Below are 22989 nucleotides of genomic sequence, written 5' to 3'. Positions count from 1 at the left end.
GGACATGGTGTACGTTTCTAAGGAAAACAACAATGAAGGCAATGTGTGTGCCAGCCAGAAAATGTGCCAGGGGGAAAAAGTTTGTAAGTCATTTTCTGACTGGAGATGCGCAAATGTTTGCATACTTGATCTGGGGAAACACTGGGGAAGTGCTTAGGAAAGTTGAAAAGAGAAGTTTGTCCTTCTCAGTAAAGCCTCAAACATGTATTGTCCACAACTGTGAAACGGGCTATTTCTATGTGAATTTATGAGGAAGCGCAACACACCTCAATTCAAACGGTTAAAAAATAAAACTTGCAAAAAATTAAATTACATTAACAAGCTGAAACAGTCTATAGATAATTAGCAGGCAGCGTAGCTTGGTTTGAGGGCAGTGTGGGTTAACTGTCCTGCTGCATAACAATCACATTTTGAAACCGTGAGTGCATAATTATTATATATTTTATCATCAATCACTCTGGGGCGACCGAGATATTTGGAACTCATGCATGAAAAGACTCCATAATGTTTAATCTGTAGGTGCTACAATGCAAACAATTGTGTCATATGAAGTTAGCGCATGCTCTGTAATGAGTAGTTTATGAATATTGAAAATATGAAAAACATTTGATTTGCAAAATTGTTCAATATATTATTGAACATAAAAATACTCGACGGGCATATCATAGTTCCAGAGTTGGATTTCTGCTTATCTGTAAAGGCGTACTTGTCGCACCTGGTGAATTCCCTAAGGCCCCACTGTGAAAAAAATATGGGAGAAAAAGAGTAGAAACACAGGCATGAGGGCTTGAAAGCTGCTGAGGATGATAACTGACTCTATATATCTTTAATCTGAGCCGAAATAAAAGTGTTTGTGCAGGGAAGCCAGGCATTCCACTACCCAAGAGTGGTAAAGTGGCCTTTAGTGGTTCTAACAGCAGCCGTATCAGCTTGCTGACAGCTCTTAGCAAACAGTTGTAAAAAATGGTGTTTGACTAAATTACAATCCTATTTCTTTGTAAATAAATTAACAACAGACTTCCAGCATGCTTATAGAGAAGGGCACTCAACATGTACTGTACTGACACAAATGACTAAGAAATTGATAATACGATGATTGGGAGCAGTACTGTTAGATTTCAGTGCAGGCTTTGATATTATTGACCATAACCTGTTGTTGAGAAAACTTATGTTTTATGGCTTTTCAACTACTGCCATATCATGGAATCAGAGCCCTCTCTAAAATAACTCAAGAGGGTTTTCTTTAATGGAAGCTTCTCTAATGTCAAACATGTAAAGTGTGGTGTACCGCAGGGCAGCACTCTAGGCCCGCTTCGCTTTTCTATTTTTACAAAGGACCTGCCAAGGGCATGTGTGTCCATATATGCTGATGATTCAACCATTTACACGTCAGCAACCACAGCTAATGAAGTCACTGAAACCCTTAAGAGTAACAGTCAGTTTTGGAATGGGTGGCCAGTAGTAAACTGGTCATGAATATCTCTAAAACTAAGAGCATTGCGTTTGGTACAAATCTTTCCCTAAGTTCTAGACCTCAGCTGAATCAGGTAATGGATGGTGTGGCTGTTGAGCAATTTGAGGAGACTAAATTACTTGGTGTAACTTTAGATTGTAAGCTGTCATGGTCAAAACAAAGATCCAATGGTTGTAAAAAAATGGGGAGAAGTTTTTCTGTAGTGAAGAGATGCTCTACTTTTTTGACACCACAATCTAAAAAACAATTCCTGCAGGCTCTAGTTTTATCTTATCTTGATTATTGTCCAGTCATATGGTCAAGTGCTGCAAAGAAAGAAAGACCTAGTTAAGCTGCAGCTGGCCCAGAACAGACCAGCACGTCTTGTTCTTCATTGTAATCTGAGGGCTAATATTAGCTTAAGTGCTAGATCAAGCTTGTTAAAGCAGTAGAGACAATTCCTTCCTGAATTAAGATCCCTGCGGTCTAATATTTTTTTTGTGCACGCTGCAAACTGTGTTTTGAGATACTTGCATAACTGTATGAGCTGGGTTTTCTGTCTTCGTAGCATTTGTTAGCATTCTGACGGTTTATGTTTGAACAACAACAACAAAAGGTATCCCTTGTGTGCACTGCCGGTAATACCGTATATCACAGGATGGTACAGGCATGGTATGAAGGTATTCCATGCCTCTACAATATAAATACAGGGAAGGTTCAGCTGCTCAGTATTTGTGAGAAGTGGGTTTCAGGCTCAGGGCTGCTGCCAAGCCGAGCCGTGGTTTAGGTCCTGATTGCTGGACGGAATTGGGGTAATTTGCAGTGAAGACAGTGAGAGAGCCTCATCTCTAAGGCTAGCCTGTTAATGGGGTGCTGATGAACCCTCTCTACTCAGAAGGAATTTGAACTCCCTCACCGACACAAAAAAAAACACTGTGCAGACACAGTCACAATTTAAAAGTGCTAGAGAAAACATCTACAGTCAAAAAAGTCTAGAGCAAAGTATTAACAAGTTAAACAATGAGAAGACTTAACCCCGAACTCAAAAAGTGGATTCAACGATGGTAAACAATAAAAGCTCATCCAAAGGCCAAAACATTTTTACAATGTTTGTGATGCTAACATATCAAGCTAACCTTTAATATAAGCGCAAAGAGCAGTTTCTGGCCAATAAAGATCATTTTAAAAAAGGATTTAAGAATGTGCACAGCATGCTAGTAATATGGCATACACGCCTGCACGTACATACACACGAATGCGCGCAGACCGAGTGAGCAGTTACCGTGCCCTAGATGAGCAGAGAGAGAGAGAGAGAGAGAGAGAGAGAGAGAGAGAGAGAGAGAGAGAGAGATCGAGTGAGTAAGAGTGTATTTATACTGTACATTTGCTCATTTAGCTATTTTCTATATTGTATTTAATGTATGTAAACTGTGTCAATGTACTTTGCGAATAAATGTGATTCTGAAAAAAAAGAGTGAGTTATAGAATCCATTGCCCTTTATGGTTGTGAGGTCTGGGGTTCGCTCACCAACCAAGAAATCACAAAATGGGACAAACACCAAATAGAGACTGTGCATGCAGAATTCCGCTAAAATATGCTTTGTATACAACATAAAACACCAAATAATGTATGCAGAGCAGAATTAGGTCGATACCCGCTAATTATCAAAATCAAGAAAAGAGCAGTTAAATTCTACAACCACCTAAAAGGAAGCGATTCCTAAACCTTCCATAACAAAACCATCACCTACAGAGAGATTAACCTGGAGAAGAGTCCCCTAAACAAGCTGGTCCTGGGGCTCTGTTCACAAATCACAGACTCCGCAGAGCTCCAGGACAGCAACACAATTAAATCCAACCAAATCGTGAGAAAAAAAAGATAATTACTTGACACATTGGAAAGAATTAACAAAACTAGAATTCTACTTGGCCCTGAACAGAGAGTACACAGTGGCAGAATACCTGAAAACTGACTGACCCAAACTTAAGGAAAGCTTTGACTATATACAGACTCAGTGAGCATAGCCTTGCTATTGAGAAAGGCTGCCTTAGGCAGACCTGGCTCTCAAGAGAATACACAGCCATACACCAATCTACTCTTACATGGAATGTAAATCAAACACATAGCCATCAAATAGACAAAGACAAGGCCAGGGAAAATAGCTTAAGCGTTAGCACAAAGCTATCACAGACACAGAGAGACCAGCAGAGAGCAGAGGCACTCAATCCGAAACAGAGACCAATCAAATCAAACCGTTAGTAGTCACATGCTTCATAAAACAACAGGTGTAGACTAACAGTAAAAATGTTTACTCAGTGAGAGGAGAGCTGAGAGGGTCTGAGAGAGCTCAGTGGGTGAATCCTGGGCACGGAGGAGCAGTCTTTTCTTTCTTGCTCTCCATCAGTCTATATTGTCCTGTACTGTTAAAACATGTGTCCCCTCTCCTTGCAGGGTGAAAGGCTTTGACCTCATTATTGGACATAATTTGTCTATCCAAAGTAACTGAATCCCTGCTTAGATGTGATACAGGGCTGAATCAAGCAGCCAGAGGGTGTGAAATTCAGTGGGAGTGTAGGCTACAGTGTAAACTCACTGAAGACTATTCTCTAGCCTTCCTTTGATACTGACTTTGATGTGAAACAATAGCATGTATTACAGCACTGAGCTGGTGGCACACAACACACAAACATGGACAGGGAACAACCCCCCCCCCCACACACACAAACTCACCACACACATCAATCAAATATATATACTTACCGAGACTCTGCTGTCCATCACTGCCTTCTTGTTAATAACACCACAGTTACAACAACACTTTTACTACATATCTTTACAGATCAGAGATTCTTTTTTTTATAAACTGAAATGCTAAATGTAAAAAAGTGTTGACTGCAGGTATTTCCTTAATAGCTAAAAATATTTTTAAACGTCAAAATAAATAGTTTCAACAGTATTAAAAACGTTTCCATGGCCATTACCAAATTCCCTGGCATACCGCCCAAGCCTACAATCTACTATGACAACTTTCAAGAGTAAGTTGGAAACCATCCCACAGTTTGGGAACCACTGATCTATACTGAACAAAAATATGAAATGAAAGATGTAAAGTGTTGGTCCCATGTTTCATTGGCTAAAATAAAAGATCCCAAAAATGTAACATATGCACAAAAAGCTTATTTTGAGCACAAATTTGTTTAAATCCCTGTTAGTGAGCTTTTTTTTGCCAAGAGTATCCATCCACCTGACAGGTGTGGCAAATCAAGAAGCTGATTAAACAGCATGATCATTACACAGGTGAACCTTGTGCTGGGGAAACTAAAAGGACACTCTTAAATGTGAAGTTGTGTCACACAACACCACAGATGTCTCAAATTGAGGGAGCATGCAACTGGCATGCTGACTGCAGGAATGTCCACCAGAGATGTTGCCAGAGAATGTAATGTTCATTTCTCTAGCATAAGCTGCCTCCAACATCGTTTTAGAGAATTTGGCAGTACGTCCAACCGGCATCACAACCGCAGACCACGTGTAACCATGCCAGCCCAAGACCTCCACGTCCGGCTTCTTCACCTGCGGAATTGTCTGAGACCAGCCACAGGGACAGCTGATGAAACCGAGGAGTATTTTGGTCTGTAATAAAGCCCTTTAGAGATGAAAAAATATATATCTGATTGGCTGGGCCTGGCTCCCCAGAGGATGGGCCTGGCTCCCCAGTGGGTGGGCCTAATTCCTCCCCTGCCCACCCATTGCTGCTCCCCTGCTCAGTCATGTGAAATCCATAGATTTGGGCCTAATGAATTTATTTCAATTGTAACCCAGTAAAATCATTGAAATTGTTGCACGTTACGTTTATATTTTTGTTCAGTAGAGTTTTTATTTAGAACAAAAACAATCTGTTAGCCTTCCAGTACCCTTCACATGTGTAGCTTGTTGTTTATGTTGGCCAATCAAAGCAGCAAAGAGGTTCAATGTGTAGCAAGTGGAGTGAGATTTCAAAAACTTGCGAAATGAGTATGCTCCAAATGAGCATCCAACAGGTAGGCTGTTGTTTTTCTCTGAATGGGGTTTGGTAGAGGGCGCAGCATGTAGCTGTTTAGCTTAGCTACAGCTAGCTTTGCTACTCCAATCAAGACGGGCCCTGTTATATGGGATGATAAATAACATTGTGGCTGCTACAAGTTAGCTAGGTCTTGGCTGTAGCCGAGTTGCCTTGGCTAACGTTACTGCGTCTCTCACGGTCCCATCTCACACTGGCCTCTCTCCCTCGCGCAGCAGTGCTCAGGTTAAAAACGTACATTTAAAATAGAAACGCATGTATTAAGAAAATCCAGATATCCGATAAAAATTAATGATACTTTTGACGTTTATATATTTTTTATATTCATAAATATTGTTCTTGAAATAAAAATACTACTCATATTATAGAGCAAATGGTAGCGCGAAATATGACACCAATTGTTGCTTTGTAGCACCTACAGATGAAATATTATGTCGCCTTAAAGGAGGCCTGGGTAAGCCCAAAATGTGAGAAATATGCCAACTTTGAGCAATTATTTCTCAATTATGCTTTTAGATACAAAATGTCAAATATATGTCAACAAATCTTTCTTCCAAAGGAACATTTAAATGGATTACATTTTCATGAAATTCCCAAAATCAACTTCTATTGTCCTGGTTTTGTATGGAATACTTTTGCAGTCATGGCCTCTGCTCTCTCCCAGCCCAGGTTACTGTCCCATCAGTGTTTGACAGACATTTGCTACTGCAGGACTCTCTCCTCCCCCTCCTTCCATCTCTTCATCCCACTCCTTCACATACTGTAGGTTTTAATGAAGGAGGGACAGCCATGCTAGATTTACATATTCACATGTCATTCGTTGTGCTTCTGTCCCCTGAGGTATATCTCCATGTGTAGACACACACACACACACACACACACACACACACACACACACACACACACACACACACAATGCTAGATAGTGTCAGAGATCACTCGGGACTCAGTATGTTTTAACCATGCCTTCAGGTCATCTCATTGGACACGCTGGGACAGAGTCTGCATTGGGACTGGGCTAGAGAAACCACACTGCTCAACGTGTTAAAATACACACACACACGCACCCTCTTTCTCACTCACACAGAGGGGGAGATTAAGGAGATTAAGGAGGGGCAGTAGGAGAACGTGGGAAAGCAGTGTGCACCCATGTGCTGATTCATGATCCCAGCCTCAGGCAATAGATAGTATAACATTAAGCTAAAAAAAAAATACATATGCACAAACGCAGACAAGCTACCGCGCGCACACACACACACACACTTCAGTCTGAGTTTTTAGCTTTCATAATGACGTGGGAGTACAGCCATGCATTGACAAGGTCACTCTCATCATCTTACTCTCTCGCACAATCACTCTCCATCCCGCTCTTTATTGGAACCTGTCCTTTCCTTCTTTAAACCTCGCCACATGCGCTCTCATACTTCTGCTGCTTGGAGGGAATCCATTGACATACACTCAGTGGCCAGTTTATTAGGTACACCACCCGGTTCATGAAAATAGTTTGCTCCTACAGACATGGTCCTGGTCACGGATGGGCTATTGCAGATGATCACATCGGATTCCACTCCTATCAACTAAAAACAAGAAGAGGCTCGAGTGGGCACATGATCCCAAACACTGGACAATTGAGGAGTGGAGAATTATTTTTATTTTTTTTATCCCCCCCCCGCCCATTTCTGTTGCGTCATGCTGCTGACAGAGTCAGGATTTGGCGTAAGCAGTATGAGTCCATGGCCCCAACCTGCCTGGTGTCAACGGCAAAGGCTGGTGGCTTAATGGTGTGGGGAATCTCATCCTGGCCCACGTCAGATCCCTTGATACCAATTGACCGGAGTTTTCATGCCCCAAAGAATTCAGGCAGTTCTGGAAGCAAGAGGGTCAGACCCGGTATTCTCGACCCCTCCCGTCTCAGCCTCCAGTAATTATGCTGCAATACTTTGTGTCGGGGGGCTACAGTCAGTCTGCTTTATCTGGAGTATTTCTCCTGTCTTCCGGTGTCCTATGAGAATTACAATTATGCTTCCTCTAACCGTCTCTCTTCTCTTGGAGGAACTGAGCCCTAGGACCATGCCTCGGGACTACCTGGCCTGATGACTCCTTGCTGTACCCATTCCACCTGGTTGTGCTGCTGCTCGACAGAGTTTCAAGTTCCTTGGTGTCCATATCACCAACAAACTACCATGGTCCAAAGATACCAAAGACAGTCGTGAAGAGGGCAAAACAAAACGTTTTCCCCCTCAAGAGACTGAAAAGATTTGGCATGGGCCCCCACATCCTCAAAAGGTTCTACAGCTGCACCATCGGTACCAGAGCGCCAAGTCTAGGTCCAAGAGGCTTCTAAACAGCTTCTACCCCCAAGCCAAAAGACTCCTGAACATCTCATCTTATGTCTACCCAGACTAATCGAACCCACAAATGCTGATGCTCCAGATACTCAGCTCAGCCTAAAGAAGGCTAGTTTTATTGCTTCTTTAAATCAGCACAACAGTTTTCAGCTGTGCTAACATAATTGCATAAGGGTTTTCTAATGATCAATTAGCCTTTTAAAATGATGAACTTGGATTAGCCAACACAATTTGTCATTGGAACACGAGTGATGGTTGCTGATAATGGGCCTCTGTACAGCTATGTAGATATAAAAAATATATTTTTTAAATTTAACCCGTTTCCAGCTACAATAGTCATTTAGAAGATTAACAATGGTCCCACTGTATTTCTGATCAATTTGATGTTATTTTAACGTACAAAAAAAATTTGCTTTTCTTTCAAAAACAAGGGCATTTCTAAGTGATCCCAAAGTTGTGAATGGTAGTGTATGTCTGCCTATAATTATGTATGTGTAAATCTGTGTGTATGATATAGTGAGAGCGGAAAAGATAGAAATAAAGATTAGATCTGTAATCGTTGACTTTGTTTTCTCATTCATGCTGCTGCCTCTCACTCAACACCATTTTGATTTATGTTTTTCTTTCATTTGAGGAGGGTGTGTACTTTGAAGAAAGGCGGCACGGGGAAGCTGGGGTACGGTGAGTACCTTGAACGTCGGTGAGAAGTGAGGGAGGGAAAAAGAAAAGGGAGGGACAGCATTTGCCAAATTAAGTGTTGTAATAAGAAGACAGAATACCAACTGGCCTACTAACCTCTCCCACAGCCCTAAGAGTGCCTCCTCACTACACACACACACACACACACACACACACACACACACACACAGTATAGAAATTACTCATAACTGTTATAAACTGGGTGGTTCGAGTTTATAATAGCAATAACGTACCTCAAGGGGTTTGTAGTATATGGCCAATATACCACGGCTAAGGGCTGTATCCAGGCACTCTGCGTTGCGTCGTGCATAAGAACAGCCCTTAGCCTTAGTATATTGGCCATATACACCACACCTCCTCGAGCATTATTGCTTAAATATAAACTGTTGAACATTGTTACATATTACACACACAAACATACTAGTTACTCAGTGACCAGCAGTGCATGGACCTGGTGCAGTACTGCGTGGCTATGACCATGTTCGTTCAAGCACAAAGCCAGGAATTAGTAACAGGCCTACTGCAGGCCTACTGAGACGTTGAACTTATGGACACACCGCTATGATCTATGACACTCCCATCCTTCTCTCTACCTAACTCTGTCTCACTCCATCTACAGCCTGAGCCATTACATTTTTATTTATCTCTTCTGTGTCGCTCTCCACCTCATGACATGCCCAGTGCCACGCCCAGTTCGCCACGGAGTGTGTTGTTGACGAATTGCGCTTTTCTAGCCTGAGTTATACTCTACACCGTCATTAATTTTTTACATTTACAAAAACCCAAATGAAAAAAAAAAAATGGGTGAATTGTGTAGGCTTACCTTGGCCTGGCGTTTTTAATAGCCGTGACCAAATACTTATTTTCCACCATAATTTGCAAATAAATTCATTAAAAATCCTACAATGTGATTTTCTAGATTTTTCTCTCATAGTTGAAGTGTACCTATGATGAAAATTACAGGCCTCTCATCTTTTTAAGTGGGAGAACTTGCACAATTGGTGGCTGACTAAATACTTTTTTGCCCCACTGTAGGTCCTGGATGGTAGGAAGCTTGGCCCCAGTGATGAACAGGGCCGTTCTCACAACCCTCTGTAGCGCCTTATGGTCAGATGCCGAGCAGTTGCCATACCAGGCGGGGATGCAACCGTTCAGAATGCTCTCAATGATGCAGCTGTAGAACCTTTTGAGGATCTGTGGACCCATGCCAAATCTTTTCAGTCTCCTGAGGAGGAAAATGTTTTGTTGTGCCCTCTTCATGACTGTCTTGAGTGTGTTTGGACCATGATAGTTCGTTGGTGATGTGGACACCAAGGAACTTGAAACTCTCGACCCGCTCCACTACAGCCCCGTCTTTGTTAATTGGGGTCTGTTCAGCCTGCTTTTTACTGTAGTCCTCGATTATCTCCTTTGTCTTGCTCACATTGAGGGAGAGGTTGTTGTCCTGGCACCACACTGTCAGTTCTCTGACCTCCTCCCTATAGGCAGTCTCATCATTGTCGGTGATCAGGCCAACCACTGTTGCGTCATCAGCAAACTTAATGGTGTTGGAGTCGTGTTAGAACAGGGAATACAGGAGGGGACTAAGTACACACCCCTGAGGGGCCCCCGTGTTAAGGATCAGCGTGGCAGACGTATTGTTGCCTACTCTTACCACCTGGGGGCGGCCCGTCAGGAACTCCAGGATCCAGTTGCAGAGGGAGGTGTTTAGTCCCAGAGTCCTTAGCTTAGTGATGAGCTACATGGGCACTATAGTGTTGAACGCTGAACTGTAGTCGATGAACAGCATTCTCACATAGGTGTTTCTTTTGTCCAACAAAGAGCTGCAGTTAGTTTCAGAAAGGGTGGCAAGGAATAAGTTAGTCCTAAACATAAAAAACTAAAAGCACTATTTGGAACAATTCATTCACTAAACCCTGAACTTCAACTAAATATTGTAATGAATAATATGGAAATTGAGCAAGTTTAGGTGACTAAACTGCTTGGAATAATCCTGGATTGTAAATTGTCATGGTCAAAACATGTTGATACAACAGCAGCTAAGATGGGGAGAAGTCTGTCCACAATAAAGACCTACTCTGCCTTCTAAACAAGACTTAACAAGGCAGGTCCTACAGGCCCTAGTTTTGCTGCACCTGGACTACCGTTCAGTCGTGTGGTCAGGTGCCACAGAGTGATTTAGGAAAATGACAATTGGCTGAGAACAGGGCAGCACGGCTGGCCCTTAAATGTAACATTAACAATATGCATGTCAATCTCTCATAGCTCAAAGTGGAGGAGGGATTGACTTCATCACTACTTGTTTTTGTAAGAAGTTGAATTCACTGAACGGTAGGGCTGGGCAATATGGCAAATAAATTATCACGATATCTATATATTTTTTTCATTCAATAACGATAATTACCACGATATTAATCAAATAAATGTTTAAAAAGGTGCATATCTGCTTCAAACTCAAGAATGCCTGAACAAACCATAGTTAGAGAGTTGGGCCAGTAACCGAAAGGTTGCTAGATTGAATCCCCGAGCTGACAAGGTAAAAATCTGTCGTTCTATCCCTGAACAAGGCAGTTAACCCACTGTTCCCCGATCAACTTATTTACAATGACAGTCTTTCTTAACTGAATTGCCTAGTTAAATAAAAGTTACTTTTTTTATTATGTGAACTACACATAAAATTATACTTGAAGGAAAATTGTTTCATGTTTGCAGCCAGGGAGCGCTTACCTGGGTTCAATTAAATCGATAAGCCTCTTGAAACCTTCCTTTTCGACTGTGCTAATTGGTAGCATCCCTAGCAATGCAATGCAATGCATAATAGAATTTGTGATGTCTTTGTCTTTTCGATGTTTGCTTGTAGGACATAAACGCTGTCAGTGTTGACTGCTTTTGGGAAAACATCCCTAGATTGGCTGGTGCTTGAGGGGCATTTTATCAATACCGTGGCGCAAACTCTAACTTCCTGCATGTTCCAAACAGTGACTTTGCTTCAGATGTTGAATAAGGGTTGTCATATTACCAGACTTTGTAGCCACCTGTCTACGGCACAATTTGCACCGAACGTTGCTCTGCTCTTTGTCGGACTTCAAAAAGCCAAACCACTTCCAAGTTACTGAAACAGTTTCACCCTTTTTATCAATAATTTATTGGGAAGCTGCTCCTTCTCCATGGCGATCACTGCCACTGTTTTCTTCTACACCACTCATTCTTCGTGGTTAATAGTGGCGACTCCATCACTCGAGGTGCTAAGTGGTTTTTAGTGGGCGTATACCTCTCCACGTGCATATTGTCACTTCTCCTCACGTTCCTGCTGTCGTCACAAAGGTGAACTGGACTGCTGTACCAAATTATTCTATATCGACATTATCAAAAATGAATCTAAACGTTTTGATATCGTTATTGAGCGAAGTAATTACCTCGATAATTATTGATATTGATTTATCGACCAGCCCTACCGAACGGTCCGCTTAAACCACTGGCACACAGCTCGGACACCCAAGCATACCTCACAAGACATGTCACCAGGTCTTTTCACAATCCCCAAGTCCAGTACAGACTATGGGAGGCACACAGTACTACATAGAGCCATGACTACATGGAACTCTATTCCACATCAGGTAATTGATGCAAGCAGTAGAATCAGAATATATATTTTTTTTTAACATAAAAATACACCTTTTGGAACAACGGGTACTGTGAAGAGAGACACGGGTACAGACACACGCACATTGTAATATCGTTGTTTTACATTTTGTATTGTAGATATGTAGTGGTGTAATAATGTTATATGAAGTACTGTTTATCTTTTGTTTTGTGTGTGCTATAAGTGCCTTAATGGTGTTCGGACCCCAGGAAGTGTAGCTGCTGCCTTGGTAGCAGCTAATGGGGATCCTTAATAAATACAAATACACTCAATCCATCCGCCTCTCTCACTCTTCTCACTGATACAAATCCTCCCTGCTATAAAAAGACAGCTTTACTGTCTCAGTCCTCTCCTCAGACCAATCAGCAGCAGTCTCAATGGAGTGAGCTCTCTGAATGAACAGTGAATGGCTTGGAGAAAAAGAACATAACGATCCACACACAGACAATAAAACGAGTGCAGACGTAATTGTGTGGGCCCGAGTCTATGGATAAAAAAGTAAATGATCGGCCACACACAGACACACAACACACACATTTTCCTACTTCTATAGTTTGACTACAGACCCACCACAGGATATGACCAACGCACGCTTAGAAAGTATTCTCCGTTAGAACCACATGCATGCCATTTCTGGTAAACCACACAGACACTATTGTATTGCAGAAGACAGATTCTGGAGCTAACGCCACCTCAAGTGCGTAGCTGGGGGGAAACCCCATAGAGCACACACACGCGTCAATGAGCCTCCACATGGAGCTCGCGCTCCACCAACCTCCGAGCTTTGATTCTTTTACTCTGTCTGGGAACAGTAACAAAAGCAATACTACAGCAAAGCAAGGCAATGAAGGCTATTGTAGTACGGTTACGGAACAGTAGATTACCGGCGCAGTGGTTGTTCAGCACCGCGTTGGTGGTCGTAGAGTTGCATGCTGGGGCCACAGACACCGAGCCCTCCTCCATTCTCCTCTCGCTGCACACACAGAAACACCTCTTTGGCAAGATCCAGGCAGCTTCCTCCCTTTTTTACTGTCTGAGAGTGTGAGTGAGTTTGCTGGCTTGACCGATAGAAGTCTGCTGTGTGTGTGACTGTATATACATATACACACACCCACACCCACACGTGAGTGATAGAATATTCCTCGTCTTAGGCAGTCCAGTTTTTCCTCGCTCTCGCTTTCTTGAGTCTATTTCCTTTGTTACTTTTTTTTTTTTTATATCCGGTACTTGTCTTCCTTGACAGCAGGCAGAATGATTATTGGTTGTCTGTCTGCAGAGAGAATGCTTTTGGTCTCCCCCTCGTTCTCCCTCGCCTGGGTCTGCTCTCTCCCCGACATGCGCTAACACACAGTGCCACCGATGCACGCTCACACAAAGCCCAGAGTGAATGAGCAAGAGAGTGAGGCAGGAGGAGATAAAGACTTTAAAAAGAAAACCTTGGCTGGCTCAGGGAGTGGCTAAAGCCGAGCTGCTGCTGTTGGCTCACAGATTTTTAACCTCTGGAGTGCTGACAGCAAAACAGCTCGTGAAAAAAAAAATAGAGAAAGCAAGAAAGAGAGAGAACAAGGGAGAAATACAGGGAGGAGGGTAGACCATGTAGTGGTGTCAAATTCCCCCTCCCCCAGGAGCCTTGCAGGAGTCCCTATACCCTACTCCCTTCCCCCTCTCATCCTCTCCCTGCTTTACCTATCCCCTCACAGACTACTTTCACACACCTCTCACCATCACAGCAGTCACCTTACAGGACTGACAGTCTTATACCCGTCATCATACCCACTTAACCTACCTACCGTCTGACAAGAACCGTACCACCCTAATCACTATGCCACCTTTAGAACTTGGCAATTCAACTAATGAATTCCTAGATCTTATTCACGTAAAGATTATAACATCACCCTAGAATTACAATGATATGATGTGAATGTTCCTTGAAATGAAACCCACTGTTCCTCACATGAATGCAGGAGCACAGCCAGGCTACGGGGTCTGAGTGGGAAGCAGAGAGCACTATGATCGAAATCCATTCAGTGCGTTCCTGTCTATTTTTCATTAAGAAAATATCCAAGTTTTGGTGGAACAGAGTGCATCGTGTGTGTATATATATAGGCATTCTGAAGGACCTTCTTTACCATGTTCACGTGTATGTGGTTCTTTAAGACCGCACATGTGTGCATAGCCTAACTCCTGCTAGCTACGTAGAACACAGTTGAAACCGAACCTCAGCCCTGTGCCTTAGTGGGCCAGCATTCAAAAACAACACAGGCAGGGTTTTGTGAATTTGAGGCTCGGAGGGAGTGCGGGTCCCAGCCGATGGCGGCTTTCAAACCAGAGTGAACCATTTAACTCTCCACTGTTTGTGAATGGGGCACTGTCGCAGGGCACAGCCAGAAAGGGGGAGAGTGAGGACAGAGAGAACAGAAAGGGGGAGATAAGAGAAAAGGGGAATGAGAGAGAAAGAAAGAGAAAAATGTAAGAGAGAATTCTTTCAAGACAAGACTGACAAGTTGGAAGGAGAAAAACAACTGGAAAAGGGACTGGTGACTAGCCTGGAGGAAAAGGAGAAACCGAAAAGGGAAGCAATTCCCACAATATGTTTCTATAATGGGCTCTGCAATGACTCATGGTATGGACAAGGATGGGGTTCTCTCACAAGATGGATGAATTGAACAGGTGAAAGGAGGAGGGGCCAGTGTCAGCGGTGTGAAAGATGAGGTAGCCAACTGTGACACTGCAGTTGTCCTCTTAGAGAAGTAAATGAGCTTTTAACACTTGACAGTAGGGTTGGGCAGTATCCAGATTTTCAGAACCATCATAACCTCCTCTCACCCTTGAATTTACGTTATTGCCGGTTTAGTACACAAATGTGCGCAACAACAAAAAAAAACATTTTTAAACCCATTGGGCATCTATTACCAGAATGCTAACAAAATTAGCACTAGTAATAGCAAATGTGCATGGAGGCTGAAAGCTAAATACGCTAACAAGTGCAAGTGCAAATGAAAATAAAATAAATTGCAAACACGGGCAATCCAGCTCATAAAGTTATATAGGTAGGAGCTATCGAATGTCATTTTTGGTGAGTTTATACTTACAAGTGAATGTGAACAAGAGGCACTAGGGAAATGAGCAATGTTTTGACGCATGCAGTACTGGCTCTCCAGCACCTGTCTCCGTGTGGAGTCTGGAGTTGCTAGGGCAACGAGCCTGCCTGCTCTAAGGAGGGAGGAGCAGAGAACGGAGTGGAGAAAAAATAGCAAGGAAATTAAGATAGCACTGGCAGCTGTGCAAATAACTCATCCAAAGCGCTTTGCCTACTCAAACGCAGAAGAAATGTAACAATATGATGCCCCATCACCTTATTAATTCAGCAACTTAGATAGAAAGTTAAACTAGGGCTCGTGTTAACGCATCATTTTCAGACAGGAAGAAAATATAAAAACAAATATTTTGCTGCGTTTCATAAAAACAGATCTAAAATGATTCTTATTGTAATTCCTGCTCAGCGTCAAACTAATGTTGTGCTTCAGTTGCACTTCTAAACTCGGATGATAATTCAGGATTGGGCATTCTATCAGCAGAGTGCTGCAACTGATTTTTAGTTTTTTTTCTCAGAAAATCAAATTTTCTCCAATAAAATGCAAAACCAACTTCAAGCAAGACATTAGGAACTGTAGCTGGCTACATTCTTTCTATGATAGGCCTAAACATTAGAAATTATGGCCATGTGCCATTTTTGCAAAAAATACCACTTTTTCATTGTTCAATTTCGTTGTTTTTAAAAAATTCATTTACTAGCCAAATGTGTTGCACTAATCTATTTTCTGTGATGTGAAATCTATAGTTGCACATCCCTGATCACTCTATTGAAGCAACAAAACAAACACTTGACTTTCAATATAAAATGCACCCCTTGTTAATTAATACACAGCTACACTCAACTGCTCCTGATTTGTCTTGTTGTGCTATTTAGAAACGGGACTGGCTCAACTGTGCTGGGGAAGTAAGGTTTATAATGTAAAATAATGTGACAGTTGGAATAAGAACGGGATTAGATTTTAAAAAATAGCAACACATGTTAAAATGTATTGGAAAAACTTGAAAAGAAAATCGTTTGAACAGTATTGATGCTATTGAAAAACCATCCTGTGGCCATTTCCCCAGTATACCGCCCAAGCCTAACATGCTGACCAGACCGGACACGTAGCGTGCGCAAAATAAATTTAGAAATCCATGTTATTCAATTAACTTCACCCCACACTGCTCGCGCGTGCCAACGAGCGTCTGCGATGCCAAGGGCTAAAATAGAACTCCTTTCTATTTCTGATGCAGATCGCATTGAAAGTCCTGCCTCTCCCATCTCCTCATTGGTTATACCCACGTGGGTGATTGAAAGACTAAATGTTTTGCCGGTTGTCATGGTAAGTGTAGATGTCAATCACCATATAAATTCAAAGATGAAAAAGCCTGGAAGGAGGAGAGATGACTAGAAACGATTCGGTTGTGTTCCGAATCAAACAACTACAAGTGTACTTGCTCTAGTTCCTCAACAGCACAGCTAGGAGAGCTCAAAAATATTCTTATCATATTACGGAACGTATCCAGAGTATTTTCAGATTTCATTATCAACAAATGTGGGCGATAAGTACAGTAAATGTCAAATACACATAAAATCAACAGTACAATGTTTGGATTCAGTCTCGTGAACTGCTGTGTCCTCACCATTGGTCTAATCGTTTTCCCATAATCCCCAAACTTAACTGCTACCATGGTTATACATTCCATATTTCTTCTGTAAGCATCATTTCAATGTAGTCCCATCCATAGGCCAATTCCCATGAGTGTACGGGGATGAGTGCAAGTGGATTATTTTGCTCTTTACTCAGTCGGATAGGCTGATCAAAAGCCTGTGACTTGTCTGATCAACGTGCTTCAACACCTGCATTGCTTGCCGTTTGGGGTTTTAGGCTGGGTTTCTGTACAGCACTTTGAGATATCAGCTGATGTACAAAGGGCTATATAAATACATTTGATTTGATCAACCAATGTGATTTTGTTTCACTGAATCTACGCATATTTGGTATTATTATTATTATTATTATTATTATAATTGGTCTCTCGCTGGGAACATAAGTGGGTGTTAGGCCTATAGCTCATCTATTTGTTCGCGCATCTACCACTGATAAGAAACATTTAGCATGAAATAATGTAGCCTAAATCAAGTGTAGGGCGACTATTTTGCTCGATCGCGTATAGGCAACCCTAAAAGCCTGCAGAGGTTATGAAATATAAACATGAGCGAGACTCGCATGCTTTTGAAAATATAAACTCAGCAAAAAAAAGAAACATCCCTTTTCAGGATCCTGTCTTTCAAAGATAATTCATAAAAATCCAAATAACTTCACAGATCTTAATTGTAAAGGATTTAAACACCGTTTCCCATGCTTGTTCAATGAACCATAAACAATTAATGAACATGCACCTGTGGAACGGTAGTTAAGCAATTACGGTTACAGTTATAAAAACTTAGGACACTAAAGAGGCCTTTCTACATACTCTGAAAAACACCAAAGGAAAGTTGCCCAGGGTCCCTGCTCATCTGCATGAACGTGCCTTAGGCATGCTGCAAGGAAGCACGAGGACTGCAGATGTGGCCAGGGCAATAAATTGCAATGTCCGTACTGTGAGACGCCTAAGTCAGCGCTACAGGGAGACAGGACGGACAGCTGATCGTCCTCGCAGTGGCAGACCATGTGTAACAAGACCTGCACAGGATCGGTATATCCGAACATCACACCTGCTGGACAGGTACAGGATGGAAACAACTGCCCGAGTTACACCAGGAACGCACAATCTCTTCATCAGTGCTCAGACTGTCCGCAATAGGCAGAGAGGCTAGACTGAGGGCTTGTAGGCCTGTTGTAAGGCAGGTCCTCACCAGACATCACCGACAACAACAGGCACAAAAACACCGTCGCTGGACCAGTGCATGATTTTCTGCAAGACAGGAATGTCATTGTTCTGCCATGACCAGTAAAGAGCCCGGATCTGAATCCCATTGAGCACGTCTGGGACCTGTTGGATCGGAGGGTGAGGGCTAGGGCCATTCCCCCCAGAAATGTCCGGAAACTTGCAGGTGCCTTGGTGGAAGAGTGGGATAACATATCACAGCAAGAAGTGGCAAATCTGGTGCGGTCCATGAGGAGATGCACTGCAGTACTTAAAATGCAGCTGGTGGCCACAACAGATACTGACTGTTACTTTTGATGTTGACTCCCCCCTTTGTTCAGGGACATATTATTCCATTTATGTTAGTCACATGTCTGTGGAACTTATTCAGTTTATGTCTCAGTTGTTGAATCTTATGTAAATACAAATGTTTGCTGAAAATATACACAGATGACAGTGAGGACGTTTACTATTATTTTCCATCGGTATCATAATGTAGATACTCTCAATGTAAAACCCTACGCCTGCTCCCTAACAAAGCGGAGTGAGGGTGGGAAAGAGATGAAATGTGGATTTTTTTTTTTTAAACATGGGCTTGTGCTGTTTCAAAAGATGTTGGGGGGTTTCATGGAGACATTGGCAGAATGTATTATATATTAAACTATGTACTTCTTGCAGGTTATTTTCTTATTTTGATTGGCAATCTACGGGTAGGTTTTATAAACGTATAATATGAAATAGATTATGTACATGTAACCCCCTCAAACAAACAAAAAATCTAAATTGGCTACCAAAAAAAAAGTACGGGCTTGGGCTTTCAAAATATCTCTTTTTTTTTTAAATATTATGACAGCCATTCCACACATTGCGTGGGAAAAACATAGGCTAATGCTTTTGTTGTTCATTAGGCCTACTCATCTTGTTGGCTGACGAAAAGTAAATGTGGACAGTTCTTCCAGTATCTTCAATATGCACCTCGGAATTGGAAAAGGACATGCACAGTTACGTCCCCAATGTGTCGGTCTTCACTTGTAGCCTGTGAGAAAGACCTGATCACATGACAGAGCCATGTGAGAGGCGCTTCGGATTGCGCAGCACACTCAGGGAGAAGGGCACAACGCAGCACTCCGGGCCACAAAAAGGTATGGATTTTTTTTAGGGTGCATGACAACCACAAAGGGGATGCCGCCTTGAAATTGGAGGCATTATCAAGTGCTTGTCAAATTGGGAATGAGAGACTATTGGAGTGCGTACAGCCTGAGCAAAAAAACAAAGCAGAGCTCATGCCTTTCAAGCAACCTTTTTCAAATCATCATTAGTCTCATCATTCAGCCTTACAATGTATTAAAAATCAAAACATATAGCCCAACGTTTGTAGAACAACTAAAGTTACATTAATAACTAAATTAAGCACATAGGAGTACCTATTTTTTGTTAACCCCTAAACACTGAATAGCAGCATGTGCACACTCCCTCACATCGTTTGGAGAAAATATTTATAGTTTATTCAATTGTATTTTTAATACTATAAAATAATGTCACGGAATTATAAGCAGGTATTGTCTGCTAAATGAACTAGTGTAGCCCACAGGACAACTCAGTATGCTATTCTGGTCTTCTGACAGACTACATTTTCTTCATATCATGCTTCTTAAGACCCGTCTAAATTCAATAATGGATTTATTGTGAAGGTGTTGGCTAGATTACATGGATTTCTTACTTTTTAAAATGGCTTGTAGGCTGTGTGTGGAAGCCAGGAGACGCTAAACGTGTTTACGTTATTTAAACTTCAAATACCGTGAGACCGACAGTTATTTGCTTGACAATAACCAGCTGACGGAATTTCGTGACCGCCACAGCCCTAGTGGTGCCAGTTTCACCATCTCACACCCACACTGCATTATGAGCTACGAGGCCAGAGCACAGGGCCTTGGTTCAATGAAGTGTCATGGCGCCCTTTCCAGTAAAACACTCTAGCCCAGAGAAGGAAGGCGCTGGCCTGGAGTCACGACACTAACGTTTTTTCCACTACCCCATGGATAAGGACCTGTATACAACCATCTGTGTGTGTGTGTGAGTGAACCTGTTTCTATTTGTCAGCAGCCCATTTGCATACACATGTGCATGTTTCAGAGACAGTAACTGTACAGCACTGAAATGAAGTGGAAATTGCATACTAGACAGTGTGAGGGGGAACAAAAGAGAGAGTGATATGAAGACAAAGAGACAGACGGGGGAGTCGGGGCGGATACATGACGGTTCACTCGGGAAAGTAACGTGTCAGAGGTTAGGGGTGGCACCCTTCGATTGGGGAATGCCTGCATGAGGATCTGGAATGAAGGTTGAAGGGAAGAGGAGGAGTGGAAAGAGAGGGGGAATGGGTTTCGGTAACCATAGAGGGATGTGTTGGACAAACTGAGACATGTTCTTAGGAGGCCCGTTACACGTGTCTGTCTGTCTCCCAGAGCGCCTCACAATGACAGACAAGTAAAGCAAGCATAGCATTGTAAATTACACACACAGTCGAAGTGCTCTGCTCGGAGAAGACGGGCCGGGAACAGAGAAGGAGAAAAAAAAAAAGAAAACGCAAGGATATCAGGATAGTGGCAGCTGTATAAATAACTCACGCAACGGTCTTTGACTTCTCAAACACGGCAGAAAGCTGACACAATATGATGCACCTGTACTTGCTTAACTCAGCCACTTACTTTGATTAACTAGCAAGCTAAACTTCGGGGTAAGGTTAACTCAGAATTCTGAAAGCAAGCAAATAACTTGCTGCGTTTTGTAAATGCAGACAGAAAATACTTCTTACTGAAATATCTGCTTGGTATCAGACTCATTTTGTGCTTCAGTTGCATTTGTCCACGAGAATTCACGAACAGGCATTCTATTGGCAGGCAGGTGTAGCTACTTTTCTCGGTGTAGCCAGCGAACTTTGCTGCGATAAAATGCAAGATTAACCTTAAGAAAAACATGACGAAATGTAGCTGGCTACATTCTTTCTATGATAAACAGTATAAATACGATGGCCCCAGTTGACTGCAGGTATTTATTTTTAAAAGTAGCTACAAATATTAAAATGTACTGACTATTTCCCCCCAAAAAACAGTGTACACTATATACATAAGCCTACTACAAAAACACGCATGCGCGCACACACACAAACAGAGAGAGTATATCAGTAAATCAAAGACACCACAATGTAATCGTAGTATGCAGAAATAAAATGTTTAAACGTAAACTGTGTGAAAGACTGAGGGAGGTCTTTATCAAATCCATTCCTATACCGGTTCTGTTCTGAATCGGAGCCTTATTTCAGTCACAGTATAGTTTTAGACCACCCTACAAATTGCTGACACACACTCACATGCTCGGTCTGTGCGTCAGTATGCATTAATATATGCACATACGTACAAGAGCAGGTGTGTGTGAGGAAGTAAGACATTGTGTGTGTGTGTGTGTGTGTGTGTGTGTGTGTGTGTGTGTGTGTGAGGAAGTAAGACATTGTGTGTGTGTGTGTGTGTGTGTGTGTGTGCAAATTGTTGTGTGTGTGTTTGTGCTTGCAGGGGTTTATTTGTGTGTGTTTCTGGAGGGCCCTGTATTACAGCCTTCTAAAAGCAGCAGGAGCCTGGATCCGGGGCTGTGGTACAACCGAAACGTCACTGACACTGACAAGCCGACACTTGTCAGTCTGACTGACTGCAGCACGCAGACACCAGCCTTTCACCTAGTTTAACTGCCGGTATCTTGGTCCTTTGTGCCTTTCCGACCCGAGTAATAAAAAAAATATTTAAAAAAACAAAAAGGAGCAAAATAACAATTACCCTCAAAACCTGGGCAGAGAACGGAAGAGAGAAGCAGGAATCTGGAAGCTGTGTGTTCCTGCTTGCCTCCAATTCCAGGAAAAGCAGCATGGACCTTGGGAACTGAGGGAGGGAAGGAAGGAGGGAGAGGGGTGGTTGAGGTTGCACGGACGACCGTACATCAGAAAAAAAACTGCCGACGACCAGGACTCCAGAGAGAAAGAGCGCTCTAGCCCCTAGCCTAAAAAGTTGTTTGTGAGTGCTCAGAACACCCTCCATAACTAAAAAAAAAATTTAAAAAAAAAGGAATATCTGCAAAAAGCGTCAAAACATAATTTAAACGTAATGTAAAAAAGCTATTTCACCTTGCCTATGGCCACAACCCCGCTGTGTCACTACATTTTGGTTGAACAGAGACCAGGGCACAGGCATTGTATTTTTTCAAGATCCAAGCTGTCGTTTTTATTTGAAATGTTAAAGCAGACTCACCGCTGCAAGGATTTGATATAATACCAGACTGTACTCTAAAATCTATTTATTCACTTTAGCACTTTAGCATGGGTTATATCAGTTCAAGGTCACTTCAAATCTAAATCAAAGTTTATTGTCCCACTTCATGGGACAATGAGATCACAATGCTAAGAATGAGGTAGACTGGAGCCCTCAAAATCAGCTCTCTACCATTAACTTTAGCACCTTGTATCTCAACACAATATGTTGAGACAAGCTGTCAGTCAGACAGCACCCCCTCTATCTGTCAACCAAGGACACTCCCACCATCTGCACTCTGCAGGGCTAGGCCCAAAAAAACTCCACTGTGATTGGATGGGTGACAAGGACACACACACACACACACACCTCCCCCTTCCTCCACACTGGTCACCTGGTCATAATGTAAATACCTCTCGTCCGTCTTCCAGTTGCCATGGAAAAGTACAAGAGGAAAGTTGGACTGACTGCAGCACAGGACTCCCCCTCCTCTCTCGGTCTCTGAAATATTCCCCATTCTGATTCAGCATCACTGCACTGAGCA

At 42.4% G+C, this 22989-nt stretch overlaps 1 protein-coding gene across 4 annotated transcripts in view; it reads right to left on the bottom strand.

The window, feature by feature from the left end:
* The window catches only part of LOC118401252 (echinoderm microtubule-associated protein-like 4), an 81523-nt gene that overhangs the window by 36154 nt on the left and 22380 nt on the right, over positions 1 to 22989 (bottom strand). For 2 of the 4 annotated variants that reach the window (XM_052477546.1, XM_052477549.1), the window contains exon 1: positions 13089 to 13603. The exons of 1 other annotated variant lie outside the window; for it this stretch is intronic. In XM_052477546.1, coding sequence (XP_052333506.1) covers positions 13089 to 13167 — 79 coding nt within the window. In that variant the 5' untranslated portion in view covers positions 13168 to 13603. Of the gene's footprint in view, positions 1 to 13088; positions 13604 to 22989 lie in introns of those variants that run through there. One more of the 4 variants, XM_035798615.2, reaches the window with a different exon arrangement.

The sequence above is a fragment of the Oncorhynchus keta genome, chromosome 2 (assembly GCF_023373465.1).
Source record: "Oncorhynchus keta strain PuntledgeMale-10-30-2019 chromosome 2, Oket_V2, whole genome shotgun sequence".
NCBI lineage: Eukaryota > Metazoa > Chordata > Actinopteri > Salmoniformes > Salmonidae > Oncorhynchus > Oncorhynchus keta.
This window is presented reverse-complemented; position numbering and strand designations above follow the sequence as displayed.